Genomic DNA, 23,623 nt, shown 5'->3' with positions numbered 1-23,623 from the left:
TCTACACATCACTAGTACCACTCTACTCTCCTCTCCTCTACACATCACTAGTACAACTCTACTCTCCTCTACACATCACTAGTACCACTCTACTCTCCTCTACACATCACTAGTACCACTCTACTCTCCTCTACACATCACTAGTACCACTCTACTCTCCTCTACACATCACTAGTACCACTCTACTCTCCTCTACACATCACTAGTACCACTCTACTCTCCTCTCCTCTACACATCACTAGTACCACTCTACTCTCCTCTCCTCTACACATCACTAGTACCACTCTACTCTCCTCTCCTCTACACATCACTAGTACCGCTCTACTCTCCTCTCCTCTACACATCACTAGTACCGCTCTACTCTACTCTCCTCTACACATCACTAGTACCACTCTACTCTCCTCTCCTCTACACATCACTAGTACCACTCTACTCTCTCCTCCTCTACACATCACTAGTACCACTCTACTCTCCTCTCCTCTACACATCACTAGTACCCGCTCTACTCTCCTCTCCTCTACACATCACTAGTACCACTCTACTCTCCTCTACACATCACTAGTACCACTCTACTCTCCTCTCCTCTACACATCACTAGTACCGCTCTACTCTCCTCTCCTCTACACATCACTAGTACCACTCTACTCTCCTCTCCTCTACACATCACTAGTACCACTCTACTCTCCTCTCCTCTACACATCACTAGTACCACTCTACTCTCCTCTACACATCACTAGTACCACTCTCCTCTCCTCTACACATCACTAGTACCACTCTACTCTCCTCTCCTCTACACATCACTAGTACCACTCTACTCTCCTCTCCTCTACACATCACTAGTACCGCTCTACTCTCCTCTACACATCACTAGTACCACTCTACTCTCCTCTACACATCACTAGTACCACTCTACTCTCCTCTCCTCTACACATCACTAGTACCGCTCTCCTCTCCTCTACACATCACTAGTACCACTACTCTCCTCTCCTCTACACATCACTAGTACCACTCTACTCTCCTCTCCTCTACACATCACTAGTACCACTCTACTCTACTCTCCTCTACACATCAATAGTACCACTCTACTCTCCTCTCCTCTACACATCACTAGTACCACTCTACTCTCCTCTCCTCTACACATCACTAGTACCACTCTACTCTCCTCTACACATCACTAGTACCACTCTACTCTCCTCTCCTCTACACATCACTAGTACCACTCTACTCTACTCTCCTCTACACATCACTAGTACCACTACTCTCCTCTCCTCTACACATCACTAGTACCACTCTACTCTCCTCTCCTCTACACATCACTAGTACCACTCTACTCTCCTCTCCTCTACACATCACTAGTACCACTCTACTCTCCTCTACACATCACTAGTACCACTCTACTCTCCTCTACACATCACTAGTACCACTCTACTCTACTCTCCTCTACACATCACTAGTACCACTCTACTCTCCTCTCCTCTACACATCACTAGTACCACTCTACTCTCCTCTCCTCTACACATCACTAGTTACCACTCTACTCTCCTCTCCTCTACACATCACTAGTACCACTCTACTCTCCTCTCCTCTACACATCACTAGTACCACTCTACTCTCCTCTCCTCTACACATCACTAGTACCACTCTACTCTCCTCTCCTCTACACATCACTAGTACCGCTCTCCTCTACACATCACTAGTACCGCTCTCCTCTCCTCTACACATCACTAGTACCGCTCTACTCTACTCTCCTCTACACATCAATAGTACCACTCTACTCTACTCTCCTCTACACATCAATAGTACCACTCTACTCTCCTCTCCTCTACACATCACTAGTACCACTACTCTCCTCTCCTCTACACATCACTAGTACCACTACTCTCCTCTCCTCTACACATCACTAGTACCACTCTACTCTCCTCTCCTCTACACATCACTAGTACCACTCTACTCTCCTCTCCTCTACACATCACTAGTACCACTCTACTCTCCTCTCCTCTACACATCACTAGTACCACTCTACTCTCCTCTCCTCTACACATCACTAGTACCACTCTACTCTCCTCTCCTCTACACATCACTAGTACCACTCTACTCTCCTCTCCTCTACACATCACTAGTACCACTCTACTCTCCTCTACACATCACTAGTACCGCTCTACTCTCCTCTACACATCACTAGTACCGCTCTACTCTCCTCTACACATCACTAGTACCATTCTTTACTCTCTCCTCTGTATCCATGCGGTGGTGGGCTACCTGAGTCCTCAGCCTTTAGTACTTATTATTATTATTATTATTATTATTATTATTACTAGCGTTTACCCACCCTTCTCTCTCTTTCCAACCGTTCAGAGCGGTGGCTGGCTACCTGCGTGCCCTCAGCCTGAGCCCCAACCACGCCGTCGTCCACGGCAACCTGGCGTGCGTCTACTACGAGCAGGGTCTTATCGACCTGGCCATCGACACGTACCGCCGCGCCATCGAGCTGCAGCCCCACTTCCCTGACGCCTACTGTAACCTGGCCAACGCCCTCAAGGAGAAGGGCAATGTAAGGAAGAAGACGGTGTGTGTGTCCAAGCAGTGAGAGACTGCTCCGTTATTCTGCATCCCATCTGCCAGTGTGAGGGGCATGACGGTCCCAGCAGGCCGCAGCAGTTGTCTGTCTGTGCCCCGTGCATGCCATGCCTGTGTGCCTTCCTTCACCTAATTTAGGAGATGAAGGGGGGGTGTTTTCTCCACATATACAGAGAGGAGATCAGACTGGGTGTGGTTAGATGGATATGCATGACACCCTGGTCTTCTAGCTGGTCTGTTTCATGATTGTTGAGAGGCCATCCCTTTCAACACTGCTCCAGACAGAAAGATTATCTTGAAGTGCAAACATCCCATGTTCAGCTACAAACAGGGTTGCAGATATTGGTTCCAGCTTTCAGTTAGCAGTGTTTGTGTAGCTGTTGTCCCTGTTGTGGGTCTCCCTTTGTTGGCCCTGTCTGGGCCTTGGCGTCAGTCTGTACGAAAATGTATGTTTTTCTGTGTGAGGGTGTCTGTCTGTATCTGTGAATGCGTGAGTGTGGTTTAACCCTGTGTGGTTTAACCCCGTCTCTCCCAGGTATCCGAGGCTGAGGAGTGTTACAACACGGCTCTGCGGCTGTGTCCCACCCACGCAGACTCTCTCAACAACCTGGCCAACATCAAGAGGGAGCAGGGCAACATTGAGGACGCCGTCCAGCTCTACAGGAAGGCCCTGGAGGTGAGACGGATAACCATAACTATGGCAGAATGCTCAAAGAAAGCATTGAAAGTAGCATTGAAAAGTATCTCTCCCTCCCCTTCTCTTACCTGGCATAATGGGTTTAAGGAATGCTGTTTACAGGGCCTTGTTTTTTTCCCACCACAATCTTAATCACGTCAGCTCTGTGTTCTCTTTAAGGAAGTGTAATTTCAGGATTTTGGTGGTGACTGAACAATTGTTGGTTTTTGTAGGTGTTTGCAGCGGCCCACTCTAACCTGGCCAGTGTCCTGTTATATATACTCTAACCTGAAGGGTGTCCACTCACTGCCCAGAGAGGGTGAAAAACGTGCTTTCGTGATGAAATTTCACTTCCTTATGTTATAAAATAAATTTTACCAAGACAAATGATTATTCATGTTCTGAATCGTTCAGCGAGGTCTTTCTCGAACATAGTGCCTTCGGAAAGTATTCAGACCCCTTGTCTTTTTCCTCATTTAGTTACGTTACAGCCTTATTCTAAAATTGGATCCTCATCAATCTAAACACAATACCCCATAATGACAAAGCAAAAACAGGTTTTTAGACATTTTTGCACATTTATTACAAATATAAAACGCATACCTTTATTTACAATGCTCCCGAGTGGTTCAGCGGTCTAAGGCACTGCGTCTCAGTGCTAGAGGCGTTACTACAGACACCCTGGTTCGATTCCAGACTGCATCACAACCAGACGTGATTGGGAGTCCCATATGGCGGCGCACAATTGGCCCAGCGTCGTCCAGGTTTAGCAGGTGTAGGCCGTCATTGTAAATAAGAATTTGTTCTTAACTAGTTAAAGGTTAAATCGTTAATTTTTTTTACATAAGTATTCAGATCCTTTGCTATGAAACTCTAAATAGAGCCCAGGTGCATCCTGTTTCCATTGATCATCCTTGATGTTTCTACAACTTGATTGGAGTCCACCTGTGGTAAATTCAATTGATTGGGCATTTATTTGGAAAGGCACACACCTGTCTGTATAAGGTCCCACAGTTGACAGTGCATGTCAGAGCAAAAACCAAGCCATGAGGTCAAAAGAATTGTCCATAGAGCTCTGAGACAGGATTGTGTCAAGGCACAGATCTGGGGAAGGGTACCAACAAATTTCTACAGCATTGAAGGTCCCCAAGAACAGTGGACTGATTATTTTTAAATTGACGTTTGGAACCACCAAGATTCTTCCTAGAGCTGGCCGCCTGGCCCAACTGAGCAATCGGGGTATAAGGGCCTTGGTCAGGGAGGTGACCAAGAACCCGATGGTCACTCTAACAGAGCTCCAGAGTTCCTCTGTGGAGATGGGAGAACCTTCCAGAAGGACAACCATCTCTGCAGCACCCCACCAATCAGGCCTTTATGGTAGAGTGGCCAGACAGAAGCCACTCCTCAGTAAAAGGACATGACTGCCCGCTTGGAGTTTGCCAAAAGGCACCTAAAGACTCAGACCATGAGACACAAGGTCCTCAGGTCTGATAAAACCAAGATTGAACTCTTTGGCCTGAATGTCAAGCATCACCTTTGGCGGCAACCTGGCACCATCCCTATGGTGAAGCATGGTGGTGGCAGCATCATGCTTGGATGTTTTCCAGCGGCAGGAAATGGGACACAAGTCAGGATCGAGGCAAAGATGAGCGGAGCGAAGTACACAGTGATCCTTGATTTAAAAACCTGCTCCAGAGCGCTCAGGACCTCAGACTGGGGCGAAGGTTCACCCTCCAACAGGACAACAACCCTAAGCACACAGCTAAGACAACACAGGCGTGGCTTCGGGACAAGTCTCAATGTCCTTGAGTGGCCCAGCCAGAGCCCGGACTTGAACCCGATCAAACATCTTTGGAGAGACCTGAAAATAGCTGTGCAGCGACGCTCCCCATTCAACCTGACAGAGTTTGAGAGGATCTGCAGAGAAGAATGGGAGAAAATCCCCAAATACAGGTGTGCCGAGCTTATAGCCTCATACCCAAGAAGACTCGAGGCTGTAATCACTGCCAAAGGTGCTTCAACAAATTATTGAGTAAAGGGTCTGAATACTTATGTTAATGTGATATTTCTGTTTTTAATGAATTTGCTAAAATAAGTTTTTGCTTTGTCGTTATGGGGTATAGTGTGTAGATTGATGAGGGGGGGGAAACCATTTAATCTATTTTAGAATAAGGCTGTAATGTAACAAAATGAGGGGTCTGAATACTTTCCAAATGCACTGTATAATTAACATCATATCCAAGAAGTTGGATTTTGTAACGTAATACATCTGATAATAAGCACTTAGCTCTGACAGAGCGGTGCCGGTTTCTAACCCCAACTTTTGAGAATTTTACATTTTGTGGTCGTCTTCAGTCGTTTCCGCAGGTCACAAAAAGCTACATTTATGACACGGACCGAGTTGAATTTGAAATCAAAATATTGGTATGTGCTCCATTGACGTCTCACATCATCAGACGCTTGTTTCTGTGAGAAATCTACTGAAAATAACAGGAATTTCACATTAATATTAAAACATATACTAAAATATGGAAATACACGTCTCAAAATTGACATTATCTTGCCTCATTTTATGTCCTGCAGATTTGATTAAAAAGGATGACCAGTTCAACAGGCAGGTAGCCTTTATTCTGGACAGAATCCAGACTAGCTCATGCCGTTTCCCAGATTTTTTTAACATTTATTTTTTTAAACCACTTTTTCCTCTGGCCTTGATTTAGTCACCCTGTCTGGTCATCCTACAAGGGGTCAAATTGTGTATTTGATTGGGCACCCTATAACCTTTGTGGTTGGTGTCTTCAGGTGTTTCCAGAGTTTGCAGCAGCCCACTCTAACCTGGCCAGCGTTCTGCAGCAGCAGGGGAAACTCCAGGAGGCCCTCATGCACTACAAAGAGGCCATCAGGTCAGCAGACACACACCCTCTGTCTCGCTCTCTTTCATCTCGTGGTTTTAGGGACGGTATTTCAAGGTACTAAATCTAGTTGATAGATTAGCGTCCTACTGATTTGTTTCTGTGTCTCTGTAGAATCAGCCCTACGTTTGCTGATGCCTACTCCAACATGGGCAACACTCTGAAGGAGATGCAGGATGTCCAGGGAGCTCTACAGTGTTACACCAGAGCCATCCAGATCAACCCTGCCTTTGCTGATGCTCACTCTAACCTGGCCTCCATTCACAAGGTGACTTTCACCTGCCATGTCAGTTATAACCCCCAATCCTAAATCAACTCCTATCAGACCTACAGAAGTGCAGTGAAGTTGATTTGTTGTTGGTATTACTCTCCTTTTTTCTGTCACTAATATTCCCCAGGGCCAAATTCACCTATGCTTTGCAATGTAGTTATTTAATTCATGAGAATATTAAAATGTATTTATAAAGGAAGTTGTCTTATGATTCCATTATTATAATATGGTAATCTCCCTCCTCCCAGGACTCTGGTAACATCCCAGAAGCCATTGCGTCTTACCGTACAGCCCTGAAACTGAAGCCTGACTTCCCTGATGCCTACTGCAACCTGGCACACTGCCTGCAGGTACACACACACACACACACACCATCACAAGTCTCCTGTGCCAAGTTACTGCAGATACACTTAAAGCCAAATTCTGATTTGAGACTCAACTGTAACTTGAGTATAAATCATGTATTGATGTGAGATATTGCCAGAGATAAACCAAGTAAGGCCCAAGAGTTACTGCTCCTGTACTACGTTTCTCTGATTTACATTTCAGACCGCCTCTCACACATCTCCCTCACAAACACACTCACACAACTGTCTCCTCTCTCCCCAGATTGTGTGTGACTGGACAGACTATGATGAGCGTATGAAGAAGCTGGTGAGCATCGTGGCTGACCAGTTAGATAAGAACCGGCTGCCCTCGGTGCACCCCCACCACAGCATGCTGTACCCCCTCTCTCACGGTTTCCGCAAGGCCATCGCTGAGAGGCACGGCAACCTCTGTCTGGACAAGGTACAGGCCCTCATCAAAGCAAGTACAGTATTGACCTTTTATTCAGGTGAAAGTTGGGCTGGGGTGCTTGCATGGTAAAGGGTAAACGGTAAGGCAGGATGGCTTGGAAGTTACTCGTCTGGTACATTTTAAGTAAACTTATTAGGCCCGTTTTGTCTTTAATTCAGTTAAAATGAATCAGTAGAAAGCAGCCTTGGGTGGCAGAAGGTGGTTGGGTTGCTTGCAGGGTAAAGAGGTTGGTTGAGTCATAGATGGGTTAAGATGAGTTAGGTTTGGGTGGTTAGTTGGCTGTTAGGACAGGTTCAGGCTAGTTGTAACTGTGTTATGGACGAGTGATCTGGTGTTAATCTGCCTTGTCTAGTTGGACCACCTGAAAGTAGCTAGGTTTAAGGTCATTATCTGACAGGCTATGATGTTCCAATGTCCATACTAGCAATCATTCAAAGTAGGATGCTAGTGTAGATTTGTTTGGAAGAGAGCCTTGGGTTATGTCTCAGATGGCACCCTTATCATTACATAGTGCACTACATTTGGTTAAAAGTAGTGCACTATATAGGAAATAGGGTGCAATTTGGGACACAGTTTATCAGCTGTGGTATAATCTAACGGCACACACACCCCCCCGTACCACCACAGATCAATGCGCTCCACAAGCCGGCCTTTGAATACCCCAAGGACCTGAAGGCCAGCGCGGGTCGTCTGAGGGTGGGATATGTCAGCTCTGACTTCGGGAATCACCCCACCTCCCATCTCATGCAGTCCATCCCCGGCATGCACAGCTCTGACAAGTTTGAGGTGAGGGGTTTCTTACTGTTGTAACTCATTACCACTAGAGATGCTGTCAGGCAGATTGGCAACAACCAGTGATTTCACATTAACTGATGTTTGCATACCTGGATTTGATTGTCATTTGAACAAATGTTTTATTCTCAATGAGACTTAACTGAAAAATAATTGATAAATGAATTTATTATAGTGACCAAATGGTACATTTTAAATTTGTTTAAAAAAAATCTTAGATTGAGATATAACAGCCATACTATACTGGCCGTGCATCTGTTCTAACAGTTGGTCGTAACATGGTTATAACATGTCTGGTTGTTGCCCTTCCCAGGTGTTCTGCTATGCACTGAGCCCAGATGACAACACCAACTTTAGGGTTAAAGTGGTGGCCGAGGCCAATCACTTCACTGATCTGTCACAGGTCAGTTAACGCAGATGGAGAACTGAATCTAAGTACTTTAGAAGCAGCTTCATTTTCTCTTCACCCTTTCCTCTATACTGTAGAACATAGAGCCACTCTGAAGCCACATTCAACACTTGAGAGTACTGCTTTTTAAATCCTCTCCCTCCATCTCCACTCCTCCTGTCTGTCCTCTGTCAGCTCCCGTGTAATGGTAAGGCAGCAGACAGGATCCATCAGGATGGACTCCACATCCTGGTCAATATGAACGGCTATACCAAAGGAGCCCGCAACGAGCTGTTTGCCCTGCGCCCCGCTCCCATCCAGGTGAGATAATCAGGCTTTATTTGGCCATGTTAGTTTCTTATGAATTTTAGTTAGTTATACATTTGACCTCCCTAAGAATATTGACGTAGGCATCCAAAGGTTTGTATCCAGAGGCACAGGACTGATAGTGACTGGCCACTGGTTTGGCAAGAATACCTGGTTTGTCATAAAGTCAGTGCTAAGTGATACTTCCCCTGTTTAGTGGCTGGGATACCAGCCACTACAGGATGTAGTGCTGCTGTGGACTGGGGGATTGCCGCTCCCTCACCTTTTTTTTTTATTTAATTTTTTCAATTTGAGAATGCATGGCGCTGTTAAAATATTTCAGGAAAATTATATTTAATTACCAGGGAAAATTTCATGAACGATTATAAAATGACCATTGCAATAGATATGTAGGCAATAACGGCCTATAGGTAGGAAAATGGTGGTGTCTTCTGTCTGGCGGTGGGGCGAGTGATTAACTGTGTGTGCAGAGGCACGTCGGTCGGAGGCTTGACCACTTTGAGAGGGCCAAATCTGACATGACAAGACCAGCCACAGACAGAACTCTACCAGGGTTTGCTAAAACATCTGTCCACAAAAAGTGTCATGGACTTGGGGCTCATGTACGACGCACTTTAACTCGCCATACTGTCCGAGTCCTTAGCTTACAAAAAACGTAGAACTTCTATTTGCTATGCAGACAAACTGATCCACTGCATGAATCTTGTCATCCCACCAACGTGATATAGGATCCAAATTCACTGTGTGTCTGCATTGATGTTCATCAAATGCCACGGACCCCTTCTCTATAGTGGAACCCAGAACCCTGTCCTTTCAGCACCACGATTCGAAGAGTGCTCAAATCACTTAAAACCGCCCTCGTCAAGATCTGCCTACGCCTAATAGTCCTGCTCATAACTTATTATTATTATTATTATTATTATAGCCAAACCGATATGGGTTTTATGGGTCCGATACAGATTCCGATTTTTGGGGGGACAACTTACTGATACGATAGTGCCTTCGGAAAGTATTCAGACCCCTTTTTCCACATTTTGTTACGTTACAGCCTTTTATTCTACAATGGATTATTATTTGTTCAGCAATCTAAACACAATAACCCATAATGACAGTGAAAACAGGTTTTTAGAAATTTTAGCAAATGTATTAAAAATGTAGAACAGATACCTAATTTACATAAGTATTCAGACCCTTTGCCATGAGACTCAATTGTTCCATTGATCATCCTGTTTCCATTGATCATCCTTGATCTTTCCAGAAATTGGAGTCCACCTATGGTAAATTAAATTGATTGGTCATGATTTGGAAAGGCACACACCTGTCTAAATAGCATCCCACAGTTGACAGTGCATGTCAGAGCAAATGAGGTCGAAGAAATTGTCCGTAGAGCTCCGAGACAGGATTGTGTTAAGGCACAGATCTGGGGAAGGGTACCAACAAATTTCTGCAGCATTGAAGGTCCCCAAGAACAGTGGACTGATTATTTTTAAATTGAAGAAGTTTGGAACCACCAAGACTCTTCCTAGAGTTGGCCGCCTGGCCCAACTGAGCAATCGGGGGATAAGGGCCTTGGTCAGGGAGGTGACCAAGAACCCGATGGTCACTCTGAGAGAGCTCCAGAGTTTCTCTGTGGAGATGGGAGAACCTTCCAGAAGGACAACCATCTCTGCAGCACTCTGCCAATCAGGCCTTTATGGTAGTGGCCAGACAGAAGCCACTCTTCAGTAAAAGGCACATGACAGCCTACTTGGAGTTTTGCCAAAAGGCACCTAAAGGACTCTCAGACCATGAGAAACAAGATTCTCTGTTCTGATGAAACCAAGATTGAACTCTTTGGCCTGAATGCATCATGTCTGGAGGCAACCTGGCACCATCCCAATGGTGAAGCATGGTGGTGGCAGCATGCTGTGGGGATGTTTTTCCGCGGCAGGGACTGGGAGACTAGTCAGGATCGAGGCAAAGATGAACGGAGCAAAGTACAGAGATCCTTGATTACAACCTGCTCAGGACCTCACTGGGGCAAAGGTTCACCTTCTAACAGGACAACGACCCTAATCACACACCCAAGACAATGCAGGAGTGGCTCCGGGACAAATCTCTGAATGTCTTTGAGTGTTCCAGCCAGAGCCCAGACTTGAACCCGATCGAACATCTTTGGAGAGACCTGAAAATAGCTGTGCAGCGACGCTCCCCATCCAACCTGAAAGAACTTGAGAGGATCTGCAGAGAGGAATGGGAGGAACTCCCCAAATACAGGTGTGACAAGCTTGTGTCATACCCAAGAATACTTGAAGCTGTAATCGCTGCCAAAGGTGCTTCAACAAAGTACTAGGGTCTGAATACTTTTGTAGATTTCATTTCTTTCATTTGCAAAAACATCTCAACCCCTTTTTGCCTTGTCCATTATGGGGTATTGTGTGTGGGGTGGGGGGGGCTATTTAATACATTTTAGAATAAGGTTACTGTAACCAAATGTGGAAAAAGTCAAGTAGTCTGAATATTTTCTGAAGGCACTTAACAGCGAGGAAAGGAAAGTGACATTTTTCCACATCGTTCTCATAAATTACCATCCAAATGCCCAATTGTCAAAAACACACTTCAAATATTGAATTCTTACAATGTGACAATTTTTATTTAATATCTGTTATCTGTGCAATTATCAGCCGATGTCGGTAAAAGGCCAATGTCTTCCGCCGACAATATTGGTTAAACTATATACCAGTCACGCTCTGCTTTGTTATGATGAAAATGATCACTTCTCACGATGGTGCTCGTTTAGTAGGCCTAAAGTTAGAGCAAAGCCGAATCGATGTCTTGCAAAGATCACAGAATGATTCATTTGTATGTTACGTAGCCTAACAGAACAGAATATAATGGCATACATTGTTACGCCATAAACACCACAGTCATTCCTTATACGAAGCTGAATAGTCAAAAAACAATCCTCATGAAACCAAAACTCAACCGTGTGCACCACAGAACAGTGAACTGGATGTTTCGCTGGATGTATACATCTGAAGCAGCCGCTCGGCATTTCCACTCACCACCAGACAGCCCGGTGGCTGGCAGTGGGAGAAGATGGAGTGACATGGATTTTTGGCCTACATTCTGCGACTGGCCCATTTTAATTAAATAGTTTTTCTCAATATGGTTTTCTGTTTCCAAATCTAGAATCTTTAGCCTCTCTAGGGCAGGTGGCACCAAATCGTCCCACCTACGTAACAGCCAGTTGAATCCTGTGGCGCGATATTCAAATACCTTAGAAATGCTATTACTTCAATTTCTCAAACATATGACTATTTTACAGCATTTTAAAGACAAGACTCTCGTTAATCTAACCACACTGTCCGATTTCAAAAAGGCTTTACAACGAAAGCAAAACATTAGATTATGTCAAGAGTACCCAGCCAGAAATAATCAGACACCCATTTTTCAAGCTAGCATATAATGTCACAAAAACCCAGAAGACAGCTAAATGCAGCACTAACCTTTGATGATCTTCATCAGATGACACTCCTAGGACATTATGTTATACAATACATGCATGTTTTGTTCAATCAAGTTCATATTTATATCAAAAACCAGCTTTTTACATTAGCATGTGACGTTCAGAACTAGCATACCCCCCGCAAACTTCCGGCGAATTTACTAACAATTTACTAAATTACTCACGATAAACGTTCACAAAAAGCATAACAATTATTTTAAGTATTATAGATACAGAACTCCTCTATGCACTCAATATGTCCGATTTTAAAATAGCTTTTCGGTGAAAGCACATTTTGCAATATTCTAAGTAGATAGCCCGGCATCACAGGGCTAGCTATTTAGACACCCAGCAAGTTTAGCCTTCACCAAACTCCGATTTACTATTAGAAAAGTTTGATTACCTTTCCTGTTCTTCGTCAGAATGCACTCCCAGGACTTCTACTTCAATAACAAATGTTGGTTTGATCCCAAATAATCCATAGTTATGTTCCAACAGCGGCGTTTTGTTCGTGCGTTCAAGACACTATCCGAATGGTAAATAAGGGTCACGCGCACGGCGCATTTTGTGACAAAAGATTTCTAAATATTTCATTACCGTACTTCGAAGCATGTCAACCGCTGTTTAAAATCAATTTTTATGCCATTTTTCTCGTAAAAAAAAGCGATAATATTCTGACCGGGAATCTGCAATTAGGTAAACAGACGAAAGAAAATACAGCATGGGGTCGACTCTGGGCACGAGCCTAAGCCCTTTGTCCTCTGATCGGCCACTTGGCAAAGGCGATAATGTGTTTCAGCCAGAGGCTGCCTCGTCATCGTTCAGCTTTTTCCCGGGCTCTGAGAGCCTATGGGAGCCGTAGGAAGTGTCACGTTACAGCTAAGATCCTAAATGTTCAATAACCAGAGGCAAGAACAACAACACCTTGTCAGACAGGCCACTTCCTGCATGAAATCTTCTCAGGTTTTTGCCTGCCATATGAGTTCTGTTATACTCAGACACCATTCAAACAGTTTTAGAAACTTTAGGGTGTTTTCTATCCAAAGCCAATAATTATATGCTTATTCTAGTTACTGGGCAGGAGTAGTAACCAGATTAAATCGCGTGCGTTTTTTATCCGGCCGTGTAAATACTGCCCCCTAGCCCTAACAGGTTAAGAGTGGAGTAAGTTTTGTAGACTGCCAAAGTTTCCAAAAATTCTGTTTAGGAGCGTCAGGGCGAATTGAGTTATTGCTCATGCACACTTCACAGATTAGGTGTTCCCTAACAGCAATATGCTACAACACACCAATAGGATCTTGCTAACTCGTGCTTGATTCTGCCCACCTCGTTGCTTATTCTGCCCGCAGATTAATTTGCTCCTGTTGGATATGTCAGACCACAACCACTCTTGGGTTAGTTATAAAAAATCTTTGTCATGTTCCTGTAGGCAGGATATACTGAGTGTACAAAACATTAAGAACACCTTAATATTGAGTTACACCCCCTTTTGCCCTCATAACTGCCTCAATTTTTCGGGGCATGGACTCTACAAGGTGTCAAGCATCCACAGGTATGCTGGCCCATGTTGACTCCAATGCTTCCCGCAGTTGTGTCAAGTTGGCTGGATGTCTTTTGGTGGTTGGGCCATTCTTGATACACACAGGAAACTGTTGAGTGTGGAAAAACCCAGCAGCGCTGCAGTTCTTGACACAAACCGGTACGCCTGGCACCTACTACCATACCCCATTCAAAGTAACTTAAATCGTTTGTCTTTCCCATTTACCCTCTGAATGGCACACACACACAATCAACGTCTCAATTATCTCAAAGGTTAAAGAAGGATTTTTAAGCCATCTCCCTGCCTTAATCTACACCGAAAGTGGATTTAACAAGTGACATTAAGGGATCATAGTTTTCACCTGGTCAGTCTGTCATGGAAAGAGCTGTTCGTAATGTTTTGTACACTGTGTGCTTTGAAACAAAATAGGCCTATAAGTAAGTGTAATAGTTAACACCATCTGCTTTAATTTGCTCATGAAACAGTAATTCAACAAGATCTAACTGCATATCCCCATGAAAGTGATTGAGATCAAAGGATTGGCAGGTATGCAGTTAGAATGTGATGAAGGATCATTCCTGATGGACAGTGATGATGGCCTATTTGGAAAATGGGTATGCCTAATTTGGTGTTTTAAATTAAAAATGAAATGTTCCTTAGGCAACAAAAAAAATCCTGTCACATTTTATTGGTCACATACACCTATTTAGCAGATGGTATTGCAGGTGTAGCGAAGTGCTTGTGTTCCTAGCTCCAACCGTGCAGTTATTAGTATCTAACAAGTCACAACTATACACACATTTAAAAGAATGGAATTAAGAAATATATAAATATTAGAATGCTCAATTTCGGAGTGGCATTGGCTAAAATACAGTAGAATAGCGTATGTATATATGAGTAAAGCAGTATGTAACATTATTAAAGTGACCAGTGATTCCATGTCTACAGGGCAGCAGCCTCTAAGGTACAGGGTTGAGTAACCGGGTGGTAGCCGGCTAGTGATGGCTATTTAACAGTCTGATGGCCTTGAGATAGAAGCTGTTTTTCAGTCTCTTGGTCCCAGCTTAGATGCACCTGTACTGACCTCACCTTCTGGATGATAGCGGGGTGAACAGGCAGTGGCTCGGGTGGTTGTTGTCCTTGATGATATCTTCGGCCTTCCTGTGACATCGGGTGCTGTCGGTGTCCTGGAGGGCAGGCAGTTTGCCCCCAGTGATGCGTTGGGCAGATCGCACCACCCTCTGGAGAGCCCTGCGGTTGCGGACGGGGGAGTTGCCGTACCAGGCGGGGATACAGTCCGACAGGATGCTCTCAATTGTGCATCTCTAAGAGTTTGTGAGGGTCTTAGGGACCAAGTCAAATTTCTTCCGCCTCCTGAGGTTGAAGAGGTGCTGTTGTGCCGCCTTCAACACACTGCCTGTGTGGGTGGACCATTTCAGATCGTCCGTGATGTGAATGTTTGGTCGTAGGTCTATTCTAAAGTGATATTCAATAGGCTACATCTGTCGGTACAAACTTTGATTGAGTAATGATGATGTCATAAATAGTGTACGCTCCTCACCCCACAAATAAATGTGCACTACACCAGTGCCGGGGTATAATTAATGTCCAAATAAAGTTCACACTGCCAACTGTTCTCTCTCCCTTTCACAGTGTATGTGGCTGGGCTACCCGGGGACCAGCGGAGCTCCCTTCATGGACTACATTGTGTCAGACAAGGAGACGTCCCCCTTCGAGGTGGCAGAGCAGTACTCTGAGAAACTAGCCTACATGCCACACACCTTCTTCATTGGAGACCACGCTAACATGTTCCCCCACCTCAAGGTGAGATTCCTGTTTATCCAGTAAACAAAGGTTTGTTGACGTGTGACTTGAGTGAACCATATTATGCAGCTAATGTACAGTGATTGTTTGAAATTGCAAGCCCTCTTGTTCTGCTGTAATGGATCAGTTTTATGTGTTAATTTTGCGTTTTGAATGTTTTGTGTGGAAATCTTATTTGCATAATGTTTTTAAGGTAGAGATGGCGATCCACCATCTCTACCTCAATCCACCGCATCCGCCTGTTTCGCACTTCCGCATCTGCGATGGAAGGCGACCGAGCTAGAGCGGTGTTTGTCAGACCATGAGACATTCCATAAATCGGTCTTCTCACAAAATCTTCTGTAGCGTCCGAATAGTTTGGGCTACACACTCAAATCAAATAGTGAGTCGATCCTTGGTATGACCTTCTTTTAAACAATTCCATATAGACATTTACATTTAACCCCCTCCCCCGGCTTAGACTGTTTAGGGACGAAAATAAGGGGTTATTTGTCTGTCCTATATATCTCAGAACAAACTTCCTTTTTGATTTTATTTGTCCATCATCTATGTAGTGAATCTGTTATTCAATACGTTTGTATGGGCACATTTTTTGTTAGCATTTAGCTAACCGGCTATGTGATTTCGCTATTAGTTTGTGCTAATTTTGTTAGCATTCTGGTAATATATGCAAATGAACTATTCTTGCCTTTTTAGCTCACCCTTGTGTGCTATGCCGGTAATACCATAATTCGCGGGATGAGAGAAGAACAGTATGAAGATATAAAAATCTGGATACTGCCCAGCCGAGCTGCTATTTGTATAGAAAGCAGTTCTCTAGAAACTCCCATACTACCTCACTTTTTATTGGAAGTCCAGACACCATCAGACTCGTTCTTGTTAGCAGTTGATGTTATTCTTCAATAACACAGACCCCAAAGCAAATCAGGGAGAGAGATTGATTTGTTCTCTTTGAATAAACCTTAGTAGTTATGCTGGGAAGTAGATGGTCGATGTTCATTCTTCCCTGTCTTCAATGATTCTCCACAGGATGTAATTTATAACCCCTAGCCTGTGGTTGACCAATTAGAATTCCTTGCAGTAAAATTGGGCCAATGACCAAATAACAAGTATCCTGTTTCAGGCTCAATGTATAGAACATTCGAACCAATGAAAACTTGCCACTTGTAGCTATGAGTCCAGGACTGAAAGCCCTACACAGATTCTAACCAGATGCTGAACTGAAAAATAACTATTTCCATTGATCGTTAATTCCCTATTAACCTCTAGTCCTCTGTGTTGTGTATTCTTAAAATATTCTTACACTCAAGACTTGCTGGTTCTAGAGGTTCCTCTGGTCTCCACAGAGTCTGGGAAGATTGTTTTGTTATTGTGACCCTAGTGCATGGAATGACCTGCAGGCCACTGAGTCTTGACTGTCTGGTCTCGAAGAGTCAGTTCGGGACTTTGATGAGGAATGTGGTGGAGAACTGCACTTGTTTTGATTGATGTGAAACGTTATGCCTCTTTTGAATTAGATTTTGTTGAAATGTGAAAGAGTAAATTGATAGTGTTTTGAGACTGATCCTGTTAATTAATTGTTCCCAGGGCACTCTTGAAAATGAGACCCTGGAGAAAAAAATATATATAAATTGCCTTGATCTGAAAGAAAAAGACAAGCTTTGATGAATGAAAAAGACTGCTTTTTAGATCTACAACCCTGACTTGGTTTCTTGGAACGACACTTAACATGCAGTTCACCTCTTCACCTCCAGTAATCTTGTGGTGTTTTCTTCAACAGAAAAAGGCGGTGATTGACTTCAAGTCAAACGGCCACATCTTTGACAACCGCATCGTTCTGAATGGCATCGACCTCAAGGCCTTCCTGGACAGCCTGCCTGACGTCAAGGTGGTCAAGGTGAGACATTGACCTGGTGAATAGCCCTAACCCTTCCTGGACAGCCTGCCTGACGTCAAGGTGAGACAGTGACATGGTGAATAGCCCTAACCCTTCCTGGACAGCCTGCCTGACGTCAAGGTGAGACAGTGACATGGTGAATAGCCCTAACCCTTCCTGGACAGCCTGCCTGACGTCAAGGTGAGACAGTGACATGGTGAATAGCCCTAACCCTTCCTGGACAGCCTGCCTGACGTCAAGGTGAGACAGTGACATGGTGAATAGCCCTAACCCTTCCTGGACAGCCTGCCTGACGTCAAGGTGAGACAGTGACATGGTGAATAGCCCTAACCCTTCCTGGACAGCCTGCCTGACGTCAAGGTGAGACTGCGGGAACATTCTGTGACCATATTTCCATTTGACTAGGACCCAGCAACTATTGGAGAGAGACCCCCATTGTCTATTCCTGTTCTTCAATTTGAACTGTGAAGTTTTAAAAAATACAAAAAAATTAAAAATGTATTGCCCCCTTTTATCCTCCTGAAAATAAGAGGAAAATAAATGCTTTGTAAATCACTCCTTCCTTCCTTTTTGTCGTCTCCTCTCCAGATGAGGTGTGCCAGTGGGGACAGTGGAGTAGCAGAAACCAACGGGGCTCTGTCCATGCCCGTCATCCCCATGAACACAGCAGCTGAGGCCATCATCAACATGATCAACCAGGGACAGATACAGGTCACCATCAACGGATTCACCGTCAGCAACGGACTGGCCACCACACAGGTACTGGAGGGGGGGGGGGGCACTGATACCACAACACAGGTACTGGAGGGGGGGGGGGACACTGATACCACTCACAGGTACTGGAGGGGGGGGGGGGGGACTGATACCACCACACAGGTACTGGAGGGGGGGGGGCACTGATACCACCACACAGGTACTGGAGGGGGGGGGGGGCACTGATACCACCACACAGGTACTGGAGGGGGGTGGGGGGGCTGATACCACTACACAGGTACTGGAGGGGGGTGGGGGGGCTGATGCCACTACACAGGTACTGGAGGGGGGTGGGGGGGCTGATGCCACTACACAGGTACTGGAGGGTGGGGGGGCTGATGCCACCACACAGGTACTGGAGGGGGGGGGGGGGACACTGATGCCACTACACAGGTACTGGAGGGGGGGGGGGGACACTGATGCCACTACACAGGTACTGGAGGGGGGGGGCTGATACCACTACACAGGTACTGGAGGGGGGGGGGCGCTGATGCCACTACACAGGTACTGGAGGGGGGGGGGGACGCTGATACCACCACACAGGTACTGGAGGGGGGGGGGGGCATTGATACCACCACACAGGTACTGGAGGGGGGGGTCACTGATGCCACCACACAGGTACTGGAGGGGGGGGGCACTGATACCACCACACAGGTACTGGAGGGGGGGGGGCTGATACCACTCACAGGTACTGGAGGGGGGGGGGGGGGGGGGTCACTGATACCACTACACAGGTACTGGAGGGGGGGGGGGGCACTGATACCACTACACAGGTACTGGAGGGGGGGGGGGGGGGCACTGATACCACTACATAGGTACTGGAGGGGGGGAGACACTGATACCACTACACAGGTACTGGAGGGGGGGGGGGGGGCACTGATACCACTACACAGGTACTGGAGGGGGGGGGGGGGCACTGATGCCACTACACAGGTACTGGAGGGAGGGGGGGCACTGGTACCACTACACAGGTACTGGAGGGGGGGGGGGGCACTGGTACCACTACACAGGTACTGGGGGGGGGGGGGGCACTGATGCCACTACACAGGTACTGATACCACTACACAGGTACTGGGGGGGGGGGGGGGGGGGGGGCACTGATACCACTACACAGGTACTGGAGGGGGCGGGGGGGCACTGATACCACTACACAGGTACTGGAGGGGGGGGGGGCACTGATGCCACTACACAGGTACTGGAGGGGGGGGGGGCACTGATACCACCACACAGGTACTGGAGGGGGGGGCACTGATGCCACTACACAGGTACTGGAGGGGGGGGGCTGATACCACTACACAGGTACTGGAGGGGGGGGGCTGATACCACTACACAGGTACTGGAGGGGGGGGGGGGCACTGATACCACCACACAGGTACTGGAGGGGGGGGGGGACACTGATACCACTACACAGGTACTGAGGGGGGGGACACTGATACCACTGCACAGGTACTGGAGGGGGGGGGCACTGATACCACTGCACAGGTACTGGAGGGGGGGAGACACTGATACCACTACACTGGGGGGGGGGGGCACTGATACCACTACACTGGGGGGGGGGGGGCACTGATATCACTACACAGGTACTGGATAAGAATGATTAGCAGAATATTTTGCTGGTTGAATGAAGCAGGGAGCAACCTTTATGGTTGACCTTTGATCCCAGACATGACTGTGGTCTGTAGTGTTCCATCTCCTGTATACTGTGTGTTTTCAGATACTTCCAGGGGAGGAGGTTGTAGTGTCAGGGTCTGTAGTGCTCCAGGTATGTCACACAGACAGGCTAGTACTGGAGAAAGACATTGGGTTACTTGCATGGGGACTTTGGGGATTTGACACCTGGGAAAATGGTTCCAGTACTTTAGACTGTTTTCTCAGCTCTGAGACAGAACAGGGGTGTAATGGAAACACTGTCACTATGCACTGGTCTCTCCTCTGACCCTCTCTCTGCCCCCCCAACTCCTTTCTCTCTGGTCACACATCTTTCCATCATAACCACCGCCTTGTCCTCCATCTCAGATCAACAACAAGGCGGCTACAGGAGAAGAGGTGCCTCGTACCATCGTGGTGACAACTCGCTCCCAGTACGGTCTGCCTGAAGACTCCATCGTCTACTGCAACTTCAATCAGCTCTATAAGATCGACCCTCCCACCCTGCAGATGTGGGCCAATGTAAGCATCAAGCTACAAAACACTGTTCCAATCATCCTGTTGTCTGAGGTGTTCATGTTTCTTCAGGAATTCCTCTTTTCCCTGACTCTCAGGGTGAAATGGCATCTTAGTCCCTATGTGATAGTGTATTAGCTTTGACCAGGCCCTATGCTCTGGTCAACAGTAGTACACTATATAGGGAATATGGACTCTGGTCTACAGTAGTACACTATATAGGGAATATGGACTCTGGTCAACAGTAGTACACTATATAGGGAACATGGACTCTGGTCAACAGTAGTACACTATATAGGGAATATGGACTCTGGTCAACAGTAGTACACTATATAGGGAATATGGACTCTGGTCTACAGTAGTACACTATATAGGGAATATGGACTCTGGTCTACAGTAGTACACTATATAGGGAATATGGACTCTGGTCTACAGTAGTACACTATATAGGGAATATGGGCTCTGGCCAACAGTAGTACACTATATAGGGAATATGGACTCTGGTCAACAGTAGTACACTATATAGGGAATATGGACTCTGGTCAACAGTAGTACACTATATAGGGAATATGGACTCTGGTCTACAGTAGTACACTATATAGGGAATATGGACTCAGGTCAACAGTAGTACACTATATAGGGAATATGGACTCTGGTCAACAGTAGTACACTATATAGGGAATATGGACTCTGGTCAACAGTAGTACACTATATAGGGAATATGGACTCTGGTCTACAGTAGTGCACTATATAGGGAATATAGACTCTGGTCAACAGTAGTACACTATATAGGGAATATAGACTCTGGTCAACAGTAGTACACTATATAGGGAATATGGACTGTGGTCAACAGTAGTACACTATATAGGGAATATGGACTCTGGTCTACAGTAGTACACTATATAGGGAATATGGACTCTGGTCAACAGTAGTACACTATATAGGGAATATGGACTCTAGTGCCATTTCAGACACACAGCAACTATTACTGACCATCTCTCCTGTAGATCCTGAAGCGTGTTCCCAACAGTGTTCTGTGGTTGCTGCGTTTCCCTGCGGTGGGCGAGCCCAACATCCAACAGTACGCCCAGAACTTCGGCCTGCCCGGCTCCCGCATCATCTTCTCTCCCGTGGCGCCCAAGGAGGAGCACGTGAGACGGGGCCAGCTGGCCGACGTGTGTCTGGACACGCCACTCTGTAACGGACACACCACCGGCATGGACGTCCTCTGGGCCGGGACACCTATGGTTACCATGCCAGGTGAGACAGAGCGTATGATCGCAGGACAGAGATGTTTGCACTCGTTCACTAGTCTCCACAAATCAAAGAGTTGGATTGGTGTTGACATGGGCTGGAGGCAGTTTCTTTGTCCCAGTCATTTCCTTTCTAATCTGTGATGGGAACAAATGCACACGACAGAGAAAGGAGAGATGATTGGGATGAACGGTTCTGTGTGCTGTAGTAACGGTGGTGGGTGAACGACAGGTCGGTCTTGTAAATGTCACGTGTGCCCTTACAGGTGAGACCCTGGCGTCACGCGTGGCAGCCTCTCAGCTACAGTGTCTGGGCTGTCCTGAGCTCATCGCCCACACCAGACAGGAATATGAGGACGTGGCTGTCAAACTGGGCTGTGACATGGAATAGTAAGAACCTCTAACTAACACACACTCCAGCTAGCTGTCTTTCAATCTCCCCCCTCTTCTCACACTCAATCTGTCTCCCTCTCTTCTTACCATTGCTGTAACTGACCCGGTTCTCCCCCCAGTCTGAAGATGATCCGGTCCCGTGTGTGGAAGCAGCGTATCTGCAGCCCTCTGTTCAACACCAAGCAGTACACTATGGATCTGGAGAAGCTCTACCTGCAGATGTGGGAGCGCCACGCCAGCGGCGGCAAGCCAGACCACCTGGTCAAACTGCAGCCCGTCGAGAGCAGTGAGAGCGCCTGAAGTCCCAGACCCAGGGTGCGTCCCAAATGGCACCCTATTCTCTCTATAGTACACTGCCTTTGACCAAGGCCCGAGACAAAGGTAGTGCACTACAAAAAGGAACATGGTGCTATATGGGACGCTACCCCTCGAACCAGACGTCCCATCGATCGAAGCACGTCGCCCCACCCTGACCTCCAACCCCCAGACCTCTTAACTCCAGTCCCTCCAGAGCAGCAGAAGCATCTGGGCTTGAACTCTGACCCCCCATTCGCCCCTAACCCACCAATCTGCCCCTCCTGCCCAAAGCCTAGCACCTATCTGCTTCCTTTTAGCCCCCTTCATCCCTGCCTCCCTCTTCCCTCCCCTGTGACTTGGACTCTTGTCTGTTGTAGAGCCTGCAGGTGTCTCGCCCTACCCCCTCCCTGCCATTCACCTCCTCCCTCGTCATCATATCCCATCCATGTCCGTTTCCCTGAGCCAGATTGAGCCAGAATCACTCTGCCCTTCACCTGAGACTCTTCCCCCAAACCACAGCATCCACACTGGGTACGAGAGGAACACCCTCCCTCCCTCCATACAGCGCCTAGAAGAGACTCCCCTTGGCTTTTTCACTTCCCTTCTTCTGTGTGTGTGTATATGGGACTCGTTAGGGCCTTGAGGTTTGAGAGTCAGTCCCAAGCCTCCATGTAATAATTGAATATGTAATAAGAGTACAAAGGGACTGTGTTGCACCGCAGTCTGAAGATCTAGTCACTCGTCTTGAACTAAAAACATTGAATCAGCTTAAACATGTTAAAACATTGTCTTTAATTTGCAGCTGCTCTTGGTTTTTCTCATCTTATGCTATTGGTAACTCTGCCAGGATATGAGTAGTTTCATTATCAGATTTCAGAGAGAAAGATCATAACCACTTCCTTCTCCCACCACCAAATGCCAACTTTTAAGGATTTTGTCATGTGTCAATGTAAGAAAACAAAAAAATAATCTCGATGGCTTTGTCCTCTTGTTCGATGTCACGCACTATGCTTGTTAAGACCAAACCTTATGGATAAACTGAACAGAGAGGAGTTTGTACCCCATTGGAATGGCCCTGTATTTCTTTTACCCTTAGTTATGCTGCTCCTCTCCCCATGCAATGATTGATTTTTATCACTCAAACCAGGAATGGCCTAGGTAAGTCTTTTCTGAGCAGTTTTAGTTTTGTACTCTTGTCTTTGTTTTATTGAAGCTCTGTCTGGTATGCTGCAAGGCTCTGACTCCATTTCTGTTGAAATAAAGAAATAAAGCCAA

General features: G+C 46.3%; 1 protein-coding gene and 1 long non-coding RNA gene across 7 annotated transcripts in view; both read left to right on the top strand.

Moving 5' to 3' along the window:
* The window catches only part of LOC115167776 (UDP-N-acetylglucosamine--peptide N-acetylglucosaminyltransferase 110 kDa subunit), a 43,412-nt gene extending 19,789 nt beyond the window's left edge, over positions 1 to 23,623 (top strand). For 2 of the 6 annotated variants that reach the window (XM_029722422.1, XM_029722390.1), the window contains exons 7-22: positions 2,356 to 2,566; positions 3,113 to 3,253; positions 6,056 to 6,156; positions 6,280 to 6,433; positions 6,685 to 6,786; positions 7,046 to 7,243; positions 7,862 to 8,020; positions 8,340 to 8,429; positions 8,610 to 8,735; positions 15,422 to 15,592; positions 17,373 to 17,489; positions 18,078 to 18,248; positions 20,259 to 20,411; positions 21,413 to 21,665; positions 21,925 to 22,048; positions 22,171 to 23,623. In XM_029722422.1, coding sequence (XP_029578282.1) covers positions 2,356 to 2,566; positions 3,113 to 3,253; positions 6,056 to 6,156; positions 6,280 to 6,433; positions 6,685 to 6,786; positions 7,046 to 7,243; positions 7,862 to 8,020; positions 8,340 to 8,429; positions 8,610 to 8,735; positions 15,422 to 15,592; positions 17,373 to 17,489; positions 18,078 to 18,248; positions 20,259 to 20,411; positions 21,413 to 21,665; positions 21,925 to 22,048; positions 22,171 to 22,351 — 2,452 coding nt within the window. In that variant the 3' untranslated portion in view covers positions 22,352 to 23,623. The remainder of the gene's footprint in view (positions 1 to 2,355; positions 2,567 to 3,112; positions 3,254 to 6,055; positions 6,157 to 6,279; positions 6,434 to 6,684; positions 6,787 to 7,045; positions 7,244 to 7,861; positions 8,021 to 8,339; positions 8,430 to 8,609; positions 8,736 to 15,421; positions 15,593 to 17,372; positions 17,490 to 18,077; positions 18,249 to 20,258; positions 20,412 to 21,412; positions 21,666 to 21,924; positions 22,049 to 22,170) is intronic. The other 4 variants (XM_029722412.1, XM_029722429.1, XM_029722393.1 and 1 more) reach the window with 3 other exon arrangements.
* On the top strand, positions 17,496 to 17,979 carry LOC115167809 (uncharacterized). Its single transcript, XR_003870575.1, has 2 exons — positions 17,496 to 17,789; positions 17,850 to 17,979. It is a non-coding gene; the product is annotated as an uncharacterized LOC115167809 (long non-coding RNA).

The sequence above is a fragment of the Salmo trutta genome, chromosome 3 (assembly GCF_901001165.1).
Source record: "Salmo trutta chromosome 3, fSalTru1.1, whole genome shotgun sequence".
NCBI classification, from domain to species: Eukaryota; Metazoa; Chordata; class Actinopteri; order Salmoniformes; family Salmonidae; genus Salmo; species Salmo trutta.
The sequence above is the reverse complement of the archived record's forward strand: the minus strand, read 5'-3'. Positions and strand labels throughout refer to the sequence as shown.